We start from the raw sequence: 19324 nt of genomic DNA, 5'->3' as shown, positions 1-19324 counted from the left end.
AAATTTTTTGATCGGCATCAGTTTTACTTTTATGTGAGGTGCCTACATAAAAAATTTCATTTAAATATCTTAACAAATAAAAAAATTGCCATTGCGCAAATACAAAAGTTGGGCTGCACATGCGCAATTTTTTTTCATCTGCATAGTTAGGTACCTGAGGTTTACGGAATATTTAATTATTTACTAACACCGAAAATCGAACATTCATATGTTCTTTGTAACAAGAATTATAAAAGAAACCCTTTTTTGAGGTTTGGGCTTTTGGCCCGTTAGTCTACGTAGCTGAAAAACAATAGCTCCCTTTCTTATATCCTGAAGAAGTTGTGTATCAGTTTTCAAAGCGATCGGACGTTTCTACACAAAGTTATCGTGCACACGGACAGACAGACAGAAATTATACACGATCTCGAGGATCGTTAATAATATCCAGTAACCACTATAATGTTAAATCAATGATGTCTTTAACACCAACACTTCTCAACAAAATTTTAGGGGTAACATAATATGTACTATACCTACAAACCGGATTTCCCTCTAAAAGCAAAAGAGATAACAAAAAAATACCGATGCTTTAGAGCACTAATAAACCGTTACAACGAAATATCGTCAGTATTACCATTACCATCACGTTTTTAATGACCATTTATTCTAATTTTACAATATACATATTATAATCAACAAAAATGCATCAAATTCATGTAATGGGCATTGAGATAATGCACTACTTAGTCTCTTCCCCAACGATCTTAGCGTACAGTACAAATAACGATTTTGAGATATTTTGATCAAAATCAATGTGGTCGCTAAAAAGGCATTAAATTAAATTAAATGTCTTGGTCATTAAGATAGGATAATGTTCTTGGTCTTTTTCCCAACAATCTCGGTGCAAGAATATTATGTGCTCAATTTAAATTTTAATTAAGTCGAAAAATCTAGCGCGCTGTTGCTAGGAAAAAAAGGATTGTCAATTATTTTTTTGTTAGTTTTAGAAAACGCATCGCTTTTTAATTAGGATATTAATTTCGATACCGGGTGATCGAAAAGTAGTGCGGACAATTTGAATTTTCCGTAAAACTAAACATTTATAACGTTGGTAACATACCAAATGTCATATATGTATGTAAAAGCAGTGGTGGATGAATTTAATCACTAATGCATAAATAAACTACCTTCTAAACATGGTTGCCAATTCCTTAAGTAAAAAATATTAAAAACTTAAAGCGCCCAATTTAAACTGTCTGCAGTTCTTTTTGATCACCCGATATAAATAATTCTCTGTACTTCTGCGTTATGATTAATTTAAGTTTACTAAACTATAAAGACTTTATTTTGTCAACAAATCGTATGGAAAGTGGTACTTTTTTGAACGATTTTTACTATGCGTTTCCATGGCGTTTAGCCCTGTCTATGAACAATCGCATCCATTTTTGAGTGACAGTTAAATCGTGAATGTCTATGATAACTATGATAATTATTCAGTTATCGGTTTTAGGATCACTATGCAAACAAATTTGAAAGTTGAGTCTTTCTTTAGGAATTTGCATGTTTAACTCGGGCTTTGGCCTCATGAATCAAACTCAATTTCATGAAAAAAAGTATCACTTCTAAAACTATTGTGGTTTATGTACCAAACAGACCAAGATAGTAACTTCCCAATGCAAAATGGACCCAAGGTCAATACATAGTCCAGTTTTCTAGCTTTATCTTTCTCCACTCTCCATTGTGATATGTACATCAGATCTTAAAAAACCTAACAAAAAATAATATCTTTTGCTGAAATGCTATTTATTCTCTACCCAAGAGAATTCTACATCACCAGTACCTATATGAGGTCATAAGGAGGCTATTTATACCTGGCGAGGGTCTACACTGTTGCTTGACCAGTTTAAGACCAGTTAAAGAGAACACGCGCCATGGTAAAGACAGACTTAATTAGTGCAATTGTGATTGAAATGCACTAAAAAGACCATTAAGGAAAATATGGAGAAATGGAAGGGGTTTGTTTAAAAATGTACTCTTCAAATATGTTAAAGTGAGGAAGAAAAAATTCACAATGAAAAAGATTTAACATTTACTACTTGTTGCTTCATTCTGTGCCAGATTCAGAATTGATATTGTATACCTACAGTCATGTAAAAAATATCCATAAACACCTAGTATAATTGCCATTCCTGTATTTAATTATTACTCCCTAAACCCTAATGGCTGTATGCACTGACAAATTTAAAAATCCATGACAACCATTGTAGCAATAATCGTTGCCAGGGATTATAAGCTACGCTTACGCTAAGCCTCGCTTAAATTTGTCAGTGCATACGGCCATAAGTGATTGATTACATTTAAATGTTACATACTTTTGAATACCACTGCTTGCTATGCAAACAATTGATATTAACACAATGAGGACACCTGTTTAAAAATTTTTCACTCACACTGCGGTTACTATCTAAATGTGATTTCACTACATTAGCAAGAGCTTCGATGAACATAGGATGATCATTTGGAGCGGGCACTCTTAAAATCGTAGGGTTATTGATCTCTTTGGCCAGGTCCTTACAATATTCAATGTCCAATTCGTGCAAAGTTTCTATGTGCTCGTTCACAAAGGCAATTGGTACTAACAGAAAGGTTTTTTTCCCTTGCGCAACGTATCCCTTTAACGCCTCATCTGTGAATGGACCCAACCATGGTAGCGGACCTACTTTAGATTGCCAAACCAATTGATAAGGATTACAGTAATTTAATTCTTGCATAACGAGTTGAACCGTTGTGCCAACTTCCGAAGGATAAGAATCGCCTCTATTAACAGCGGCTAGTGGTAAAGAATGGGCGCTGAATAAAATTAATGCTTCTTTTCGTTTATCTTCGGGCAATTTTTGTAATTCTTTAATGATTAAGTCTGCAAATGTTTTTGCTAACAAAGGCTGTGCAGACCACCGGTCGATCACACTAAATTTTAAAGATTTTGGAAAGTCTCTTTTCTTAAAAAGTTTAAAAATCTCGTTGAAGCTGGAACCCGATGTCGCACAGCTGTACTGAGGATATTGTGAAAAAACAATGACACGTTCCACTCCGTCTTTCTCTAGTGATGAAAATGCATCTTCAGTTGACGGAGTTGTGTACCGAAATGCTATATAATATTGATGAGGAGCAGTCGAAGGTGATAACGTATCTAATTTTTTGCAAAGCAGTTCGCCCTGTTTTTGAGTCCACTTATAAATAGGTGAACCACCGCCAATCTCCGCATACTTTTTCTGAACCTCTGGGGTTCGTCTTTTTGCAATCCATGGCCCTAAACGGTCTTGCATGATCGGAAATTGTATCATATCGCGATCAGTCATGATTTTATGCAGAAAACTAGGCACTTCGTCCAATGAATGCGGTCCGCCCATGTTAAGCATGACAACAGCAGTCTTCGCACTCTTTGTATGCAATTTTCGTATTTGAAGCAAACTTCTTACATAAAGAAGTTTATTTGTGCAGGAAATCATGATTAAACAAATTTCATGAACATAGAGGTTAGGTTATGTTATAACGGAGATAACACTGTTGCTAAATGCTTAAGTGCGGAGTTGCCGACGTCTCGTGTCAACATTTTTTAAAAATTACCAGTAATTTATGTTTTTTTAAAATATTCCATAAATCTTATTTGGATTTTATGGGTGTTTGAAAACAAAAACGCTTGTTAAATAATTATATATTTTGGTGTATTAAATAAAACACATCAGCATACCTAGATATTTCGCCATCACGTTTATAGGTACTTATAGGTACTTTTATTTAACTCAATGAACATTTTTGCTGTTTTGTTGTGAGACGAAAGTCGTTCGGAAGAACGAGAAGTTCCAGATCGCGAATTTAATGCTGTAACAAACATCTTCATTAGGTCAAACTAGATTCAAGTTGTTCATTCCCACTTGCTTCAAATAACAAAAAGGGGCAGATCACCTCGGTGTGACCCCACGGTATCATAATTGGATTTGACCCATTTTCAATTGGCTTGTTACATGTGGTATATATGCAAAGTTTGAACCGAATAACTTCAAACGTTTGCCAGAGGCAGAGAGGCGTGACCGAGGGCGTGACCCTAGGGGTTCATTGGATTTGACCCATTTTCAATAGGCTTATTACTTGTGGCATATAGGTCAACTGTGCAAAGTTTGCATCAAATCGGTTCAAGCGTTTAACAGTTATCGTGTCCACGGACAAACGGACACCATCGACTTCCCTATAAAGCTTGCATCGCTTTGCTCTGCCGCTTAATAATTAATATCGGAATCGCCACATCATCACGGTCTGCCCGTGTGGCGTGTGCCGCAGTTCAGTTGAAGCTGGACTGCGGTACTCAGGGTCTCTGGTTCGAATCCGGGTTCGGGCTTGGATATTTATAAATAGAGACCGGATTTAATGCTTTTATGCATTACGTAAATATTGTATGTAGCTTAAAATAAAGCAATAATTTACACGAACTAACAAAAATGAATCACATTGGCGCAAAGAAAATAGTGCATATTTTGCATTTTTGGGGTTTTTGTGCATATTTAAGATAGATTAGCATTTTATTAATTTTTTGAACTATTTTTATTACAAAACAAGTTCCCTGTGGTACTAATTGCAACAATTATATTTTTATTTATAAACTATAAAGATAAACAAATAATAAATCAAATAAAATAAAAATTATAAGATAGAAGCAGAACAAAAGAAAACAATAAAAATAGAAGAAAAATAAAAATAAAAAAAAATAGAAAGAATAAAAAAATAAATGAAATACAAAAAAATATGGCCCCCAAGTTTGTTAAATTATAAAACATCAGTGGTGTTCAGTTCAGCATTAATTTATAATGCAAGCAAATTTTGAAGTTCAACAAATGAGATGACGAATGTTGGCTGGGGAAAATGTTGAACGTTTAAATATAGAACCTCGTCTAATACCTCAGCTAAAGTGCGCTCCAATTACTCGTGTCGATGCGGAAAGATGTTTCTCTGTGTATAACCACGTAATAGGCGCACAAATTTTAAGATGGACCACTTGGAACAATACTTAGTCATTAATTGTTTTAATACAACTAATGTTTAAATAATTAGAATTAAAAAAGTTTCAATAATTATTTGGTCATTTTAATTTTTCATGCATATCTTCATGCTTTTTTGTGCATATATATGTGCATTTTTGACGTGTTTTCATGCATATAAGGCCGGTCCCTATTTATAAATGTATACTGTGTAATAAAATGTAACATCCGTTTCCAGTAATATATCGGATATCCAGGATTGCTATTATTATAGGTTCTAAATATCTTATCTTTATTTAGTATGTATAATAGCGGCTTTCGATATCGACAATAATAAATGAATTTTTTGAATCTTATTCTTCCCTTCACTGATATTTTGAATAGGTACCTATTATGTGTATGACATTTTATTTAGTGGACGTATCATACCATATACATACGATAAGGCAATGCAACCGCATGCCACAATTTGTGACTTAAACAAATAGTCGCTGGTATTGCATATCTTGAGACGGGATGTGAAAATTGATTGTACGGCTACTATCAAAGATTAAAGCAATAAAATCAGATTTCTTTGCTTCTTTATAGGATTCGGATTTATTCGATTTACTCGATTCATTTGATTCACTCGATCTACTCAATCTTTACTCAATGTACGCAATTTGCTCAATTTAATCAATGTGCCTACTCAATCGACCCATAGACATATGCCTATGAATCGACTCAATGGAACTCAATTACTTATACACCTTAACAGTACTACACTGTATAGATAGGAGCTGTACTACACTGTACAAAACCCTCATCGTAGGTACGCGGTACGACGCGCATATGTGGCGCATATCACTTAGCTTTTCAATGTACACTACAGCACCATCCAGAATTACTAACTATAGTTAGTAGGTGTAGTATAATAATTTTTCTGCTTTCCAGTTAATTGGCTTACAATTTCCACCATACCATTACCCACCCATCAATCGGTCTACAAACCATCTACATCTTTAATGTTTTTATAATAGACGGTAAATATGCTTTACAACTAATGTCCATCCATTTACATATCATGTAATGTTTACTTACTGCACCGGTAGCTTGGTAGGTGGGTTGGGTTGTGAAAGAAGATGGCAGGACGAGTTGGCTTTATTTTTGACTTTACAAACTAAAAGTTTTAACACATTAGGGTAACTACTGACTTGAAAGAACATACCTAAACCAGGCGCTGGCGTGAAATAATTAAAAATTATTTTAACCAAAACCACAAGGTTTTAGAGTAAAATTTTGCTCTTAATGTGACTACGTTGCAATATCCAAATCAAATTCCCTTTCCAGTAGGTAACATTTCCAGCGCCTGCTTTAACTACGGCAAAACAAGTTTGTACATTCGGGCAATACCCGCGTATTTTTAAACTTTACATTTTGAATTAAATTAAATGAAGTTTCTGCTACACAACATCACCTTATGATTGACGTAATGTCCGAAATCAATAACGAAATAAGAAAATAACAAGACAATTAGTGAAACATCGATTATTTCTTATCCAACCCAATTAATTACTTTATCCAACACCTCTATGTTATCCAGTCATTATCATGACGAAATTAAACGAGTAAGGTATAATATAACCCACTAATGAGTTATGGACGTAAAATAACTCACTAGCAAGATAAAGTACAGGAACCATAAGTAAATCCATATAAATTTTCTGACTACATTTTTTGTTGTTTATTATTCCCCATAGCAACGAATTATTGCTTTTGTATTCCATGCACTCTAGCTTTTCGCGGACACGCAGTTTTTAAGATTTCCACGTTTTAAACCAGCTTGAGGAGGTGTTGGATAAAGTTTTGTATGGTGCACGTGTGTTAATTACAAATAAGTCACTTGAGAAAATAACCCCACTCGGCCTGACGGCCTCGTGGGCTTACTTTTTTCTCGGGTGACTTATTTGTAATATAACACACTTATACCATAAATAACTATTTTTTCTTTACTATTAGGAATCGATGTTTGGAACGTATGTCCATTTGAAGCGTGGATTGGTTCAAATCTAATCTTCAATGGTTAATAGCCTTGCTTGTGAATTGCTGGGGGCGTTCTAAATGCCTAATAATATACATAAGTTAGAAAAAGGCAAGAACGTGTCTTAAAAAATTAAGCGCCAACGACATACCGGCAAAGCTACAGCGAATATACTATATGTTACGGATATTTTGTTGGGAGCTTTAGTTAAACGTTTCTGGGAACGTGAAATAGGTAGGTTTTAAAAAAATTTGTACTAGGAGTGACCCTGAAGGCCGAATCAATGTAAAATGTTTTCAAAATGGTTGCATTTCCGGAAGTAGCTAGTAACTTTGTTATTTTAAATGGCAACCCTTATTTTTTATTGCACTTAAACCCATCACACAATGAAAAAAATAAGGAATAAGAAATATGAAATAAAAAATAAGGAATAACAATTTTCAATCTACTGATGTTTATGGATTTGCACACAACACTGAAATATGGAATAAGCCTAGGAAATAAGAAATAATAATTTCGTTCAGTCACATTTTTATTCCTTATTTCATATTGCGAACCAATGACATTAGAAGAGGCGCGCACGCGTTATCTATTTTCATTATTTTAGATTGTTAACCCAAAATAAAACAAGTATGAGGTGTTGTTTTTGTGAAGTTATGAAATTGGAAGTTGGAATTATATTTGATGAGCTGCCATTATAATGACTTACTTCAAACAGCATGAGTGTTCTCATTGGCTTATAGTCTGTTGCTATTTGTTTGTTGTGTTTTGCGTGAACGGCGTCACTATTCCTTATTCCATTTCTTATTCCTTATTTTTTTCATTGTGTGATGGGCTTAACGGTCGGTGAAATAACTATTAATGAATAAACATTGATACTATTCATAAGCTACACCAAGAGTTCTTCGCATTCCGATAGGTGGCGGTTTCTATGGCCGAACAAACGCAACATCATCAAAATGCTGGTATATGAGACACTGACAAATGTAGTTTCTTTTGCCACACTCGATGCTCACTTCCAGAATATAACCTCAAATCAAACTAAAATGAAACCCGTATAAACTTAAGAATTAAGGTAAATAAATTCAGTTCATGTATTACTATCGTCTAGTTTTGAACACAACTTCAAATTATTTAACCGCCAATCACCGTTTGAAAAATGCGTTTTCTTGTGTAAAATGTTATGAGAAATTCAGAAGAAGGCCTAAATCATGAAATGGCAGCGCATATTTTTGTGTCTATTTATTTTGTATGTGGGAAAAGTTAAGTCGTTACAAAAAATACTTACAATTAATATTGATCCTGGCAAAAAGGATTGTTTTTTCCAATTTATTAAACAAAATGATACTCTAGATTTGGAATATCAGGTTATCGATGGAGGGCATGGTGATTTAGATATAACGTTTAGTGCCATAGAGCCAGGTGGTCGTCTATTGCACCTTGATGTAAAAAAATCGGAAAATGTTTATCAAATGGCAGCTCAACGAAGTGGAGATTATCAATTTTGTTTTGATAACACCTTTAGTTCCTACAACACGAAAACTGTGTTTTTTGATTTGTTTGCTGAAAGTGAAGATTATTGGGGCAACAATGAACATTTCGATTTTAACATACCAGATGTAGTTTCCGAGGATGAAGTTTACGAACTCAAAGTTGAAGACATTATTGAAACAATCGGAAATGTGCGTGAACATCTAACTAAAGCGAGGCATCTACAAGACGTGTTTAAATCGTTTGAAGCGAGAGATCGAAATATTGTGGAAGAAAATTACTTTACGATCAACTCTTTTTCCTTCTTTCAAGTTATTGTTATGGTAACTGTAGGAATTATTCAGGTAATCATGGTTAGAAGTTTATTTGATGATAGATCAAAGGTTTCAAAAATTTGGAAACGGCTGGATCCAAAATATTAATGCCATTGCAGGTTATTCAAATTTAGCAATATCATAGTGTGATGTTAATATAAGAGAGTGGTACTTTGTAAATACTTTATTTTAGATACAACTTAATGTTAAAAGAATCTCATATTTCTAAAATTACAATGCATATAGTGTTGTCATTAACAATTTTAGTAAAAGGATAGAAAGCACATGCCCTCTTACAAGGAATGATTCCAATGTATTTGCCAGCACTTGTATATGTGAATTTGATTTTCGTTTATTTTTCCCATACACATGTACGCGAATTTGTTTTTAAGACTGCTTCTTTATGTAAAAATGAATTATATAATTATTTAAAATGTACGAATTTCAATTTTTTATGTTATAGTTTCATTAGTGCAAAATGGTAAGCAGTTGCTTCTTAACTTTTGAATGCTTTTAATAATTCCTAATTGGTATGATATATGTATCAAAATAGAGGGAATATCACTTGGTGTGCCAAAAATTATAGCCATTATACTGGCATCTAAATTAAGAAAATGTATAGGGTGGTAAAAGGTGGTGTGTTTGCCTATTACATATATCTGCTACACTGCACCTGGCGCTTTGGCAGGTTATAGGTTACTTAATAAGCATCATTCAGTGGAGTATGTAGAGTTACGTTAGAGTATTTTTTTTCTATTTACTGTGTGCGGAATAAATGTTTGCCAAGAGTTTTGCAGTATTTTGCCTTCTGCCTTAAGCTGGATTCATATGCATACGAAATCCGACGATACTGTAATCCGAAAGGCGTATGAGTGGATAGAGTAAAACAGAAAAAGTGGTTATGTTAGGTGAAGAGCAGAACTGGAATATAATTTCATATGAATTCCAACCCTTGACTACCTTGAACACATGTGATTAGAGGTGTATGATGAAAATGATTCGAAATTTTACCATTAGAATAGGTATTCTAAATGCAAGCGTACGCGTAAATGATACCAAAGATCAAGTATGATATCTTTGATGACACCGACTATTCCATGACGAAGTTGAGGTTATGTCATACGATCAGTGTTGGACTGGGTCAAGCATAGAGTGACCCAGTTTGACCCTGTGGCCCAGCTTGCCCCAGTGACGCATCTCGACCCATCTTGACCCGGTGGTCCAGTTTAAACCGATGACCCCTAAGTTGATCCAGTTGAATCCGGTGACCCAGTAATTAAATTATTGTTAGGTATCCGGAATGAACACCAGTAAGTAACTGGTAAGCCCTGAAGCAAAGAAATGAAGGATGGAACTGTTTAGAAATAACATTACTCTAATACAATTCGGGACATGGAAAGTTTTTTACGGCAGTATTAAAGCAAACATCACAGAAATGGCAGTTGTCAAGCAATCGAGTATTATTTTCAACAAACCAGCATTAAGTTTCATTTATTTCATAATCTGTACACTTGAACCGAGGTCACTGTGTTATTCAATCAAACTAGGCTACTGGGTCAAATTGGGTCCCCGGGCGAGATTGGTTCGCTGAGTCAAACCGGGTCACTGGGTCTAACTGAAGAGACTATGACGTGACCAAGGACGTTAAAAATACTGGACACGGCATTCTGTATCTACTATTAAAATTAAAGTGAAGCCAACATGTGTTTAGGCGCGGGTGTGAAGGAGGAACGACAAGTGCCTCCGGCAACAGTGGCGTTCCCGATTAAATTTCTAACGGGGTCAAAAAAATTATCACAACAGAATGCATGTTTGGTCACATACCTTCTCATGATAATCAAACCGTTTCCAAAATTATTCCTGAATGAAATTAAACTGCATTAGGTTCACATTCTTGTATATTTCATGAACACATATAAAGAAAATATGTAAAAATTTAGCAACCTACTCGAATAATGTGCTCCGAATTTTCCGAAATGTATTCTTTTTTCTTCAATAGTGTTAGGAGTGACTGTAAATTCGTAACTCTAGATCTCAACCTTCGAATTCTCTGATTAAGTGTAACAACTCTTCTCCTATACTTTACAACAGCACCCTTCAGCATTCGCGCATGTTTCTTTGCTTTCTTTGGTGTGGAAAACTCATCGCTAGCAATATCTCCTACATAACGTTTTTTGCTACAATAAAGTATACTTTATATGTGGGTAACCTTTTTTTTGGTTAAATTAGTCATACCTGCTTCCATCTTTGTTTACATTTGGATATGCAGTAGGTAGATGGTCCAGCACAGAAAATATCTCTTTGCCCAGGAGGTGTTGTTTGTCCGATAGCTGATTTCTGTTCAAATTCAGATGCTGTTAAGGTCCCTGAAGATGACTTATGTCTAAACAATCCAAAAAGTAAAATTGTTGATATTTATACATAAATAGATTCACTAAATCAAAGGTATTTACAGCAAGTAATTGTTATTTATACGAGTATTAATATAACTGCAGATTGTTTTTTCACTAAATGATGATTGGTTACTTTATGTACCTTTAAATGTTACAATTACAACTCAAATGGCAGGTTTCTCCAACAATATGCAACACTTAAAACCAGCTTAAGTTTAACGTTACTAAGAAAGTAACTAATTTCAATCCACCGACAAATATCATGTCTCTATTACTTACTTACTTAAGTGTATTGGAGAAACCGGGCATTACACCCTTAACACACAAGTGAGCTTCATGCACAAGAAGGTAGGTGCTTGGTTATTACAGCCCTATTGTTATTATAGGTATGTATACGTCTTCTAGTCACGGATCTTTACCCCTGCGTCATTGATTTGTTAATCAATTTCAGACATACGCTTGCATATACTAGAAAACTGCAACATGTATCAAGCAAGCGAAATCTACATAAAACTTAATGTCTAAAATTGATTCACAAATCAATGACGCAGGGGCAAAGATCCGTGACTAGAAGTATATAACTATTGCACTGCTTCCACCAGACCAAACACTACTTACTATCATAATAATAGTGTAAACTTACACAGTTTTATGAGATACGTTATCTCGGAGTTTAGGAGGAGTATTCGTTTTTGTAGAGCTACCTGTAGTACGTCTAAAAAATATGCAGTTTCACACAGAATCACATCACGAACTATACTTACTTGAGCTTTAATGGTTGCTGACAAGGAGGTTGCTGACACGAACCACTGCTACTAGAGCTGCACATAATACAATTATTAGTGTTCATTTTACAATTACACAAAATTACCTACCTCAAATTTTGTGTAGGTGATAAATTTGAGTTATAAGGCATTGGTTTAGCGTCGCTTTTTAAGTACTTTAAACCAGATGGTTTGATTTCAAAATCACTCTGTCGGAAATGTTGCGAGCATATTCGAGAGGTTTTTGTCAGTTTTTTATCTTCTTTAAAATTCAATAAACTGAACCATTCCTTAATGAGATCATTGTTCTTCGTGAATCTATAAAATGAGAAAGTAAATTATCTACGCCACTGATCTCAATAACACAATAAGAGCAACATAACCTCAAAAAAGTACTTACGCGTGAAATGATATTCCTTTTTTTCGCCTATCATATGCATTGCATACTTCACAACGCCGCACCATGATATAAATAATTGTCACAGGCCACACTTAGTCAAAATCACGTAATTAGACAAAAAACAACTTTCACGTAGGCGTGTAAACAAACAAACGACCATACACGAACTTTGCCAAAGGCGTGAACACGACCAAGCCACAGAATAAAGTGCTACTATTCTATGACCAAGCTGAGGATAACAATGCGTGGGATGTTAGCTTCACAACAAATCGTACAATGCCGTGTCCAGTATTTTTAACGTCCTTGGGGTGACCGGACTTAGGCAATCCACCTTGCACGAACGTTTGTTTTGATCCAACATAACCCACAGTTGAAAGGGCGAAACAATGAAATAAATTTTATTCATTGGGACGAAAGATAAACATTAGTAACCACTAATGGCTAATTTCACAAACAGTACACTCTTTTCCCATGTGAAAGGGTACTGATACATTATTAAACACAATGGAATAAGTTTTAATCTATAAAATGAGCTAAAAATGCTGAAATTACGTTTTGTAGAAATAAACAGAAATCCTCTCGTCCAAGGTGCTTTCACGGTGCATGGATTACATACTGTAACGTGATTTATAAATTCGGGTTCGATTTATATCAATATTTATTAAACAAAACTAAAACACTATAAAATCCGTACAATTTATATCGATTATTTATATCACACACTTCGAAATTTATATCAGCTTTTCGCGCTCTATGTTTCGTCCGCAACCATTTATACACGCAAGCAATGTAAGTCCCGAACATTCTCGAATATTCCTACTATCGCGCGCGTAGAAAATTCCAGAGCGCCAAAGGCGACGTCATGTCTGGAGCATTTCCGTTACAATACCCACCTTGCTCTCATCTGTCACATCGCTACAGCTTTGCCGTCGTGACACATTAATTATCATAAATTTTCTTATGAAGCTGTTTATAATTATTTGTTTTTCACAACTGTTATAAATATTTAAAAATACATTTAGATTCTTTCAAATATATGTGTTATTAATATTTCCTTAAAAATCGTGAAAATTTCTTACTCCAGGCAAAGAGTAAATAGTAATCTTTGCTCCAGGTTCACGCTATCAAATGTTATTGGTCTGATTTTCAAATGTGATTCGAAAATAATGCGAATAAAGCTTTTAACGTTGACAATCGGTTTTTGGTCAAAAACTTTCAAAATTTTTAAATGGAAACCATATTTTTACTATACTCGTCAATGGAAAGAGCATAAAAAACGGCCGAAAATATGTACCTACTTACAAAATGTTTTCTAAAGTGGACATTTTGCAAGTACATTTTTTGCCCATTTTCAAAAGACAGGTATGTCTATAATAGTATTGAATAACTTTAAATAATAATCGTCAATATAGATACTTTTTCTTCTTATTTTTTTAGTGGTATTTTCAATCACTATATAAGCCAGGGCTGGGCACGTATCAAAATACAGTATTTAAAATACAATTGTCTAATAAATAGTTTTGATAAAGTTTTATTGTATTTAAAATACAAATGCTTTAGAAAATGTTATACGTTCACCCAATTGCACTTGTTAACTGTCCCATCGATCTATATATAAGCTAGGCATATTTGTATATAACAACATCAACCTGTTTGACCGTCTGAACACCCATCACAGGTATCCTACAAGGAACGGTAAATTGTTATCGATACCCAAACATAGATCTATCAAATTCAAACATAGCCCACTTTACAATGGTATCAGAATCTTCAATTAATTGCCTCCCAACATCCACATGGCCAAGACGCCATCTTTATTTAAAAAAAAGATTAAAACAATATCTAACGGGGAGAGCTTATTATAGCCTCAACGAAATATACATGACATCGGCATAGTCCATGCAACTATTATAGGTACCTTATTTGTTTGTGTTTATCTTATGTTATCTATCTTGTTTGTAAACCTTTGACGTTGTCTATATCATTGTTTGTGATCTACTGACAGAAATACATTATTATTATTATTATAAATGTATTTCAAATACGAATAAAAGAATTAGAGCTAGCTTGTCTGGATAATGACCTTAACATTAGGAAGTTATTTATATATAAGGTACAATACTATAGTATGTGTTCATCTTGCAACCCAGATAGCTACACTTTTTCAGTGAAAAGAAATGAGATAAAAGAAGAAGTTTGTACCAATTTGAATTGCGCATGTCAGGCGTTAAGTTTTCTTAGCAACGCAGTTCGTATTGTCGCGAGAAGTACATACAACAGCCTATCTGCAGTTTAAAACTTCAAATTTCTATAAATCGATACGACTTCAATAGTTCAATAGTTTTCCCAGTCACAGAAAAAAATAATGTATTATACACGGGAAAAATGTTAGATTTTAGGTCTCGGTTTTTGTCTCCCATCGCGAATCGAGCGAAAATCAAATATTTGTTTACTCACAATCGGTTAGTATTATCTGAATTCCTAACCTTCAAAGCGGTTGCGAAGCGACTCATTCCTTAGACGGGAAAGTTACTTTCCCGGCTAGCTGTCACTTTCCCGGCTAGCGTCTGTCACTTTCCTTACCTGCAAATGCGTATTTGCAATTTGTACTTGCCCATGTATTGAATTCTCAACGTACCCTTCCGCTACGGTACTAGATTTCCACCCTCCTAGTCGTTTCAACTGCAGAATATCTCTACCTGTATTTGCTTCACTGTCGGATATTATTCATGAAAAAATATAGAAAAATTTGCTATGAAAAATGCGCTTGACTGACAAATTGTTAAGTTGCCTAGTAACGATGTCACAGATACCTATATTTCTTAAAATAATTACGAACTATTACAAATTCTATTACATACTTTACCTTAAATGATCGATTGTGAGTAAAATAGTATACAAACCTCGCTGGTCAGTGGTTCATAACCAACGCCTCGCGCTTATACCCCACCTCCGCGCGTCGGTGAGGTACCTTAAGCCCTCGGGGTAGGTAATGAACCACTTCCCAGCTCGGTATGTAATCTACTATTCCCTTGTATAATAAATAACTATTAGTTTTTTAACTTTGTCATTTTTTTGTTTTTTTTTATGAAACCTGGCACAATTTTTGTAGTGCACAGAATAATGAGGCCTTTGGAATAACGTAATAAAGATTTTAGGTTGTTATTTGAAAAAAAAAGTTCGATGCCGTTGCGGCACTCCAACATTTTCTCTCCAGTATCCGGCTCGTTATTTTTCGTTTCAGTATGCCTAATATACATATCCAAAATTTGAACAAAATCCGTCGAGCCCTTACTTCAGAAAATTGGCAACGTACGCACGTATCTACATACAGACGGAAAAATATTTATTCTAGTTGCTGAAAATGATCTAAAACCAAAGAGATTATGGTTACTCTTTGCTAAAACGTCGGCATTTGATGAAATTTTAACATGTCCAAAAAACGGTAACTAGCTCGCGCTAGGAAGCTAATATGCGCTGTTGCCAAATAAATAATTATTGCTTTCATACTGGCATTGCTTTTTCAAAATAATTATACTGGTTTATCTAAACTGATTACAAAAATGTTTGGTATAACCATTCTTATAATATACCTATGTACATCTAAATTCACGTGAACTCTTAGTTAACCAATTTTAGTACAATCAGCCATAAATACCTATATTATATATTTGTTACACCTTGTATACAGTCAAATAGCAGCAAAACAGAGTATCGAGCAGTTGTCACAAATTTTTGGAAACTAATACCGAAAACATTACTCTTGTTAAAATAATGGCGGTGTAGATGTTTGCTTGAAAATGTTACACAAGGTGAAACTGTAATTTAGTGTGCCAATGCAGCGTTATCAAAATTTACACGATTTTGTAGTCAACACGTCACTGCTGTGGGGATTTATTCTAGTTTTGTACCTTTCAAACTTTCATTTATAAAAATGTTTAGTTCTTGCTGCTTATGCTGCAAGTAGACAAAATTCTTATAAAATTAAAATGTAACTATTTTTAGTTATTTGTCAGTGTTGCCACCCCAACTCCTTATTCACACTTCACAGTGTCTCAATAATTACCCATATTTATAATCAGTACAATTTTGTTTCTTTAAACTAATCAGAGTAGATAATTGACCTTCATCTTTTTTTTTGTTTGTAATCATCATTGAAAAATATTCGACATCACTATTTATTTAAAGAATCATATACAGATATTACAAGATAGAAACTATTTTTATACACTTCTAAATTACTCTGAAAATATAAATTGATAAGAAATATCACAAAGTCTATTATAGGAATAAACCATGCTTACATTACTACGTAAATAAATTTACAATTTCTACAGCTCATCCAACAAATGTTTGTCGAACATAAACTCTCCCAAAGCTTTGTGTTCATCCATCATTTTTTCGAGGTTTGATATTTTACCAGCCAAATCACGTTGACCTTTGTATTGCTCTTCGAGAAATTCCCCAGTCAAGTGATCTACCAACTGATAAAAAAAATGACTGATATGGAAAGTTGACTACGACTGATTTACTTACATGATAATCATTAAACCCAAATCCTTCTTCTTCTTTTGGTTGTTCACACTCTTCGATAACACCACGAATGCTTTTTGTCACTTTTGCCTCCAAGCGTAATGCATCTTTCAGGGCATCAACACCACTTACCCACGATAAAGTACCTGGTACAATCTAGAAAATTTAATTAGCAAGTACAAATCTTAGAATGTATAATACGGACCGTTCTCTTTATCAGTTTGCTGACATTTGAGGTTAATTCACCTCGCATTAATAAATAGGAAATCAATTTGAGCGCATGCTGCCTTTCTTCACTAGCAGATTGGAAAAAGAATTTTGCAAAACCGGGTCTATTTATTTTGTCCCTGGAGAAATGGGCACCCATTGCTAAATATTGAATTGAAGCTTCCAATTCGGTTTGGATTTGGGCTCTCATCTTTTGTACACATGGTTTAACCATATCTATCCAATCCTTTGGAATATTCGGTTTTGCATGTTCACCTGCAGACAAAAATTAGGGTTATTTGATAATTAGGTAGCAATTACATACATTGCAGACTGGCGGAAGATGTTGCAACAGCGGCGAAAATAACAATAACAGAAGTGATAACCTTCATTTTCACAAAAATATTTTTTTATCAAAGTTGTTTTTCTATTGTTCACTAGCCGTCCTTTACACTCACTGGTGTAGAAGGTGACTAGATAAAACTAGACAAGTGACGATTAAAAACGATAGAGACGTAATTGCGCGATAAGTTTGGGAGCGATCACTCACAAACACATGACACCAGTTTCAGATTAACACTGTTTTCAATTCACTGTTAAAACGTAAACTGCGTCACTCCACTAACAGAAAAATCAAAAATTCCCCTGTTTATGGGCTGACACAGCATTTTCTTTTGTTCGAAGTGCGCAGTAATCGGTGCGCCTGCGTTTTTGCGTCGTTAGGTATTTATAATAAATCAGCTTCATTATTCGTGATTACGCTGGCGAGATACCAGGTTCGTATTCGTATTTTTCTCTTTTATGCATTAAAATAATTTCTTATAGGGATCATGAAGTTCCTATTCGTTTGTGTTACTATTATAGCGGCTGCTTATGCAGCTACAGGAGGAGATGAATGTTACAAGGATAGCGTTCGGGCATGCAAATCCACTTTGAAAGGTAAACAAGCAAATTCAAAAACCATCGCTAACTTGATACATTTCAGATAAGAAAGACAAAAAGGATCCTTCTCTACCTTCTTGCAGTGCAAAATACGGAGCAATTCAGGAAGTCCTTCCCGACCTTCAACAGTACGTAAACAGCCACATAACTCGCAATTTCGAGTACATGCTTATGGCCACTCATTATGGCAACTATGAGAAAAGTCGTGCAGGTTTCGAAAAACTTTTCATGGACTTGTCTGACTCGAAATGGGAAGCCACCATTGATTTAATCAAGTACATTACAAAACGTGGTGGTGAGATGAAGTTTGACAATATCAAAGCGGATACCGTTAATGATGAAAATGCAAGTTATGAGCTGTACGAGCTCAACAGTTTGGCAAAGGCGCTTGATATGGAAAAGGAACTGGCTGAACGTGCTCATCATATACATGGTGAGGCAACTCGTAGACGTGAATCTTTGCATGACCCTGAAGTGTCCTCTTACATCGAAAACGAATTTGTCCATAAGCATGCAGCAACTATTCGTAAGTTATCTGGCTATACTTCAGATCTAACATCTTTATTGAATGGACCTGATAGTTCTCTCGCTTTGTACATATTTGATGATTATCTTAAGAAACAATCTATTGTGTAAAGTATAATGTGTATATAATTATTTAGTGTAAGTATAAGTTGAAGTGAGAAATGTTTGTGATACATTTATCATTTAGATAAAAATACCAATTTGTTATGATATAGAATATTTTAATAAAATTTCTTCAGTGTATTGTTTTGTTTATTTTTCTTGTCCTTAAAATGAAACTAGTGAAATTTAGCAAAGATAGTGAACGAGATTTCACTATCTTATCAGGGCTACTGAACTTTGACGGTTTAAAGTTTGAAATAATACGCGGTGGTGATGCTTTCTAACTAACCTATAAAATTGCTCATCCTGTGTACAGCACAAAATATCATACACAAGTGATGCGCACCTTGATCCATCTGATACTAAACTCGATATACTTTTTTGTATGCATACATGGAATGATATTAGGCGTCATAGATCAAAGTTCACAAAATGAAATTACTACACTACGACCGCTCGGAAAATCGGTGGCATTTCCAAACTAGTTTTTTTGGTAGCACAAAAAATGTGTAACTTTTTTAATTAAAAAAATACAATAGTGTTTTTCAAAAATTATCCCCCATTTTCAAAACCATCACTTTTGTTCTAACGGGCGATCAAAAATGAGTTGCTGTCGAG

General features: G+C 34.5%; 5 protein-coding genes across 6 annotated transcripts; 2 read left to right on the top strand and 3 right to left on the bottom strand.

Moving 5' to 3' along the window:
• Positions 1 to 2059: 2059 nt before the first annotated feature.
• On the bottom strand, positions 2060 to 3562 carry LOC116182646 (ferrochelatase, mitochondrial-like). The gene has a single exon (XM_031503186.1). It carries the CDS (start codon positions 3489 to 3491, stop codon positions 2340 to 2342), a length of 1152 nt encoding a protein of 383 aa, XP_031359046.1. The 5' UTR covers positions 3492 to 3562; the 3' UTR covers positions 2060 to 2339.
• A 4467-nt stretch (positions 3563 to 8029) lies between these two features.
• Positions 8030 to 9629, top strand: LOC116182649 (transmembrane emp24 domain-containing protein 5-like). The gene has a single exon (XM_031503188.1). The coding sequence runs from the start codon at positions 8247 to 8249 to the stop codon at positions 8946 to 8948; it is 702 nt and encodes a 233-aa protein (XP_031359048.1). The 5' UTR covers positions 8030 to 8246; the 3' UTR covers positions 8949 to 9629.
• Positions 9010 to 12889, bottom strand: LOC116182651. Of its 2 annotated transcripts, none has more exons than XM_031503192.1 (8): positions 12398 to 12889; positions 12109 to 12315; positions 11998 to 12054; positions 11877 to 11948; positions 11076 to 11223; positions 10316 to 11017; positions 9852 to 10168; positions 9010 to 9800 (listed from the first exon to the last, which is right to left on the bottom strand). In XM_031503192.1, exons 1-6 carry the CDS (start codon positions 12460 to 12462, stop codon positions 10988 to 10990), a joined length of 579 nt encoding a protein of 192 aa, XP_031359052.1. In that variant the 5' UTR covers positions 12463 to 12889; the 3' UTR covers positions 9010 to 9800; positions 9852 to 10168; positions 10316 to 10987. The 2 variants fall into 2 exon arrangements, with proteins under 2 accessions (XP_031359052.1, XP_031359051.1); XM_031503191.1 differs by having other exon boundaries at positions 9010 to 9796.
• Positions 12890 to 16559: 3670 nt separating this feature from the next.
• On the bottom strand, positions 16560 to 17701 carry LOC116182650 (ferritin subunit-like). Its single transcript, XM_031503189.1, has 4 exons — positions 17463 to 17701; positions 17136 to 17413; positions 16934 to 17086; positions 16560 to 16881 (listed from the first exon to the last, which is right to left on the bottom strand). Exons 1-4 carry the CDS (start codon positions 17527 to 17529, stop codon positions 16729 to 16731), a joined length of 651 nt encoding a protein of 216 aa, XP_031359049.1. The 5' UTR covers positions 17530 to 17701; the 3' UTR covers positions 16560 to 16728.
• A 70-nt stretch (positions 17702 to 17771) lies between these two features.
• LOC116182648 (soma ferritin-like) lies at positions 17772 to 18766 on the top strand. Its single transcript, XM_031503187.1, has 3 exons — positions 17772 to 17913; positions 17963 to 18076; positions 18123 to 18766. The coding sequence occupies exons 2-3, from the start codon at positions 17968 to 17970 to the stop codon at positions 18713 to 18715; spliced, it is 702 nt and encodes a 233-aa protein (XP_031359047.1). The 5' UTR covers positions 17772 to 17913; positions 17963 to 17967; the 3' UTR covers positions 18716 to 18766.
• The last annotated feature ends 558 nt before the right edge of the window (positions 18767 to 19324 follow it).

The sequence above is a fragment of the Photinus pyralis genome, unplaced genomic scaffold, assembly GCF_008802855.1.
Source record: "Photinus pyralis isolate 1611_PpyrPB1 unplaced genomic scaffold, Ppyr1.3 Ppyr1.4_unclustered_Scaffold6501, whole genome shotgun sequence".
Lineage (NCBI taxonomy): Eukaryota > Metazoa > Arthropoda > Insecta > Coleoptera > Lampyridae > Photinus > Photinus pyralis.
Note: the sequence above shows the minus strand (reverse complement) of the source record. Positions and strands in the feature narration are given on the sequence as shown.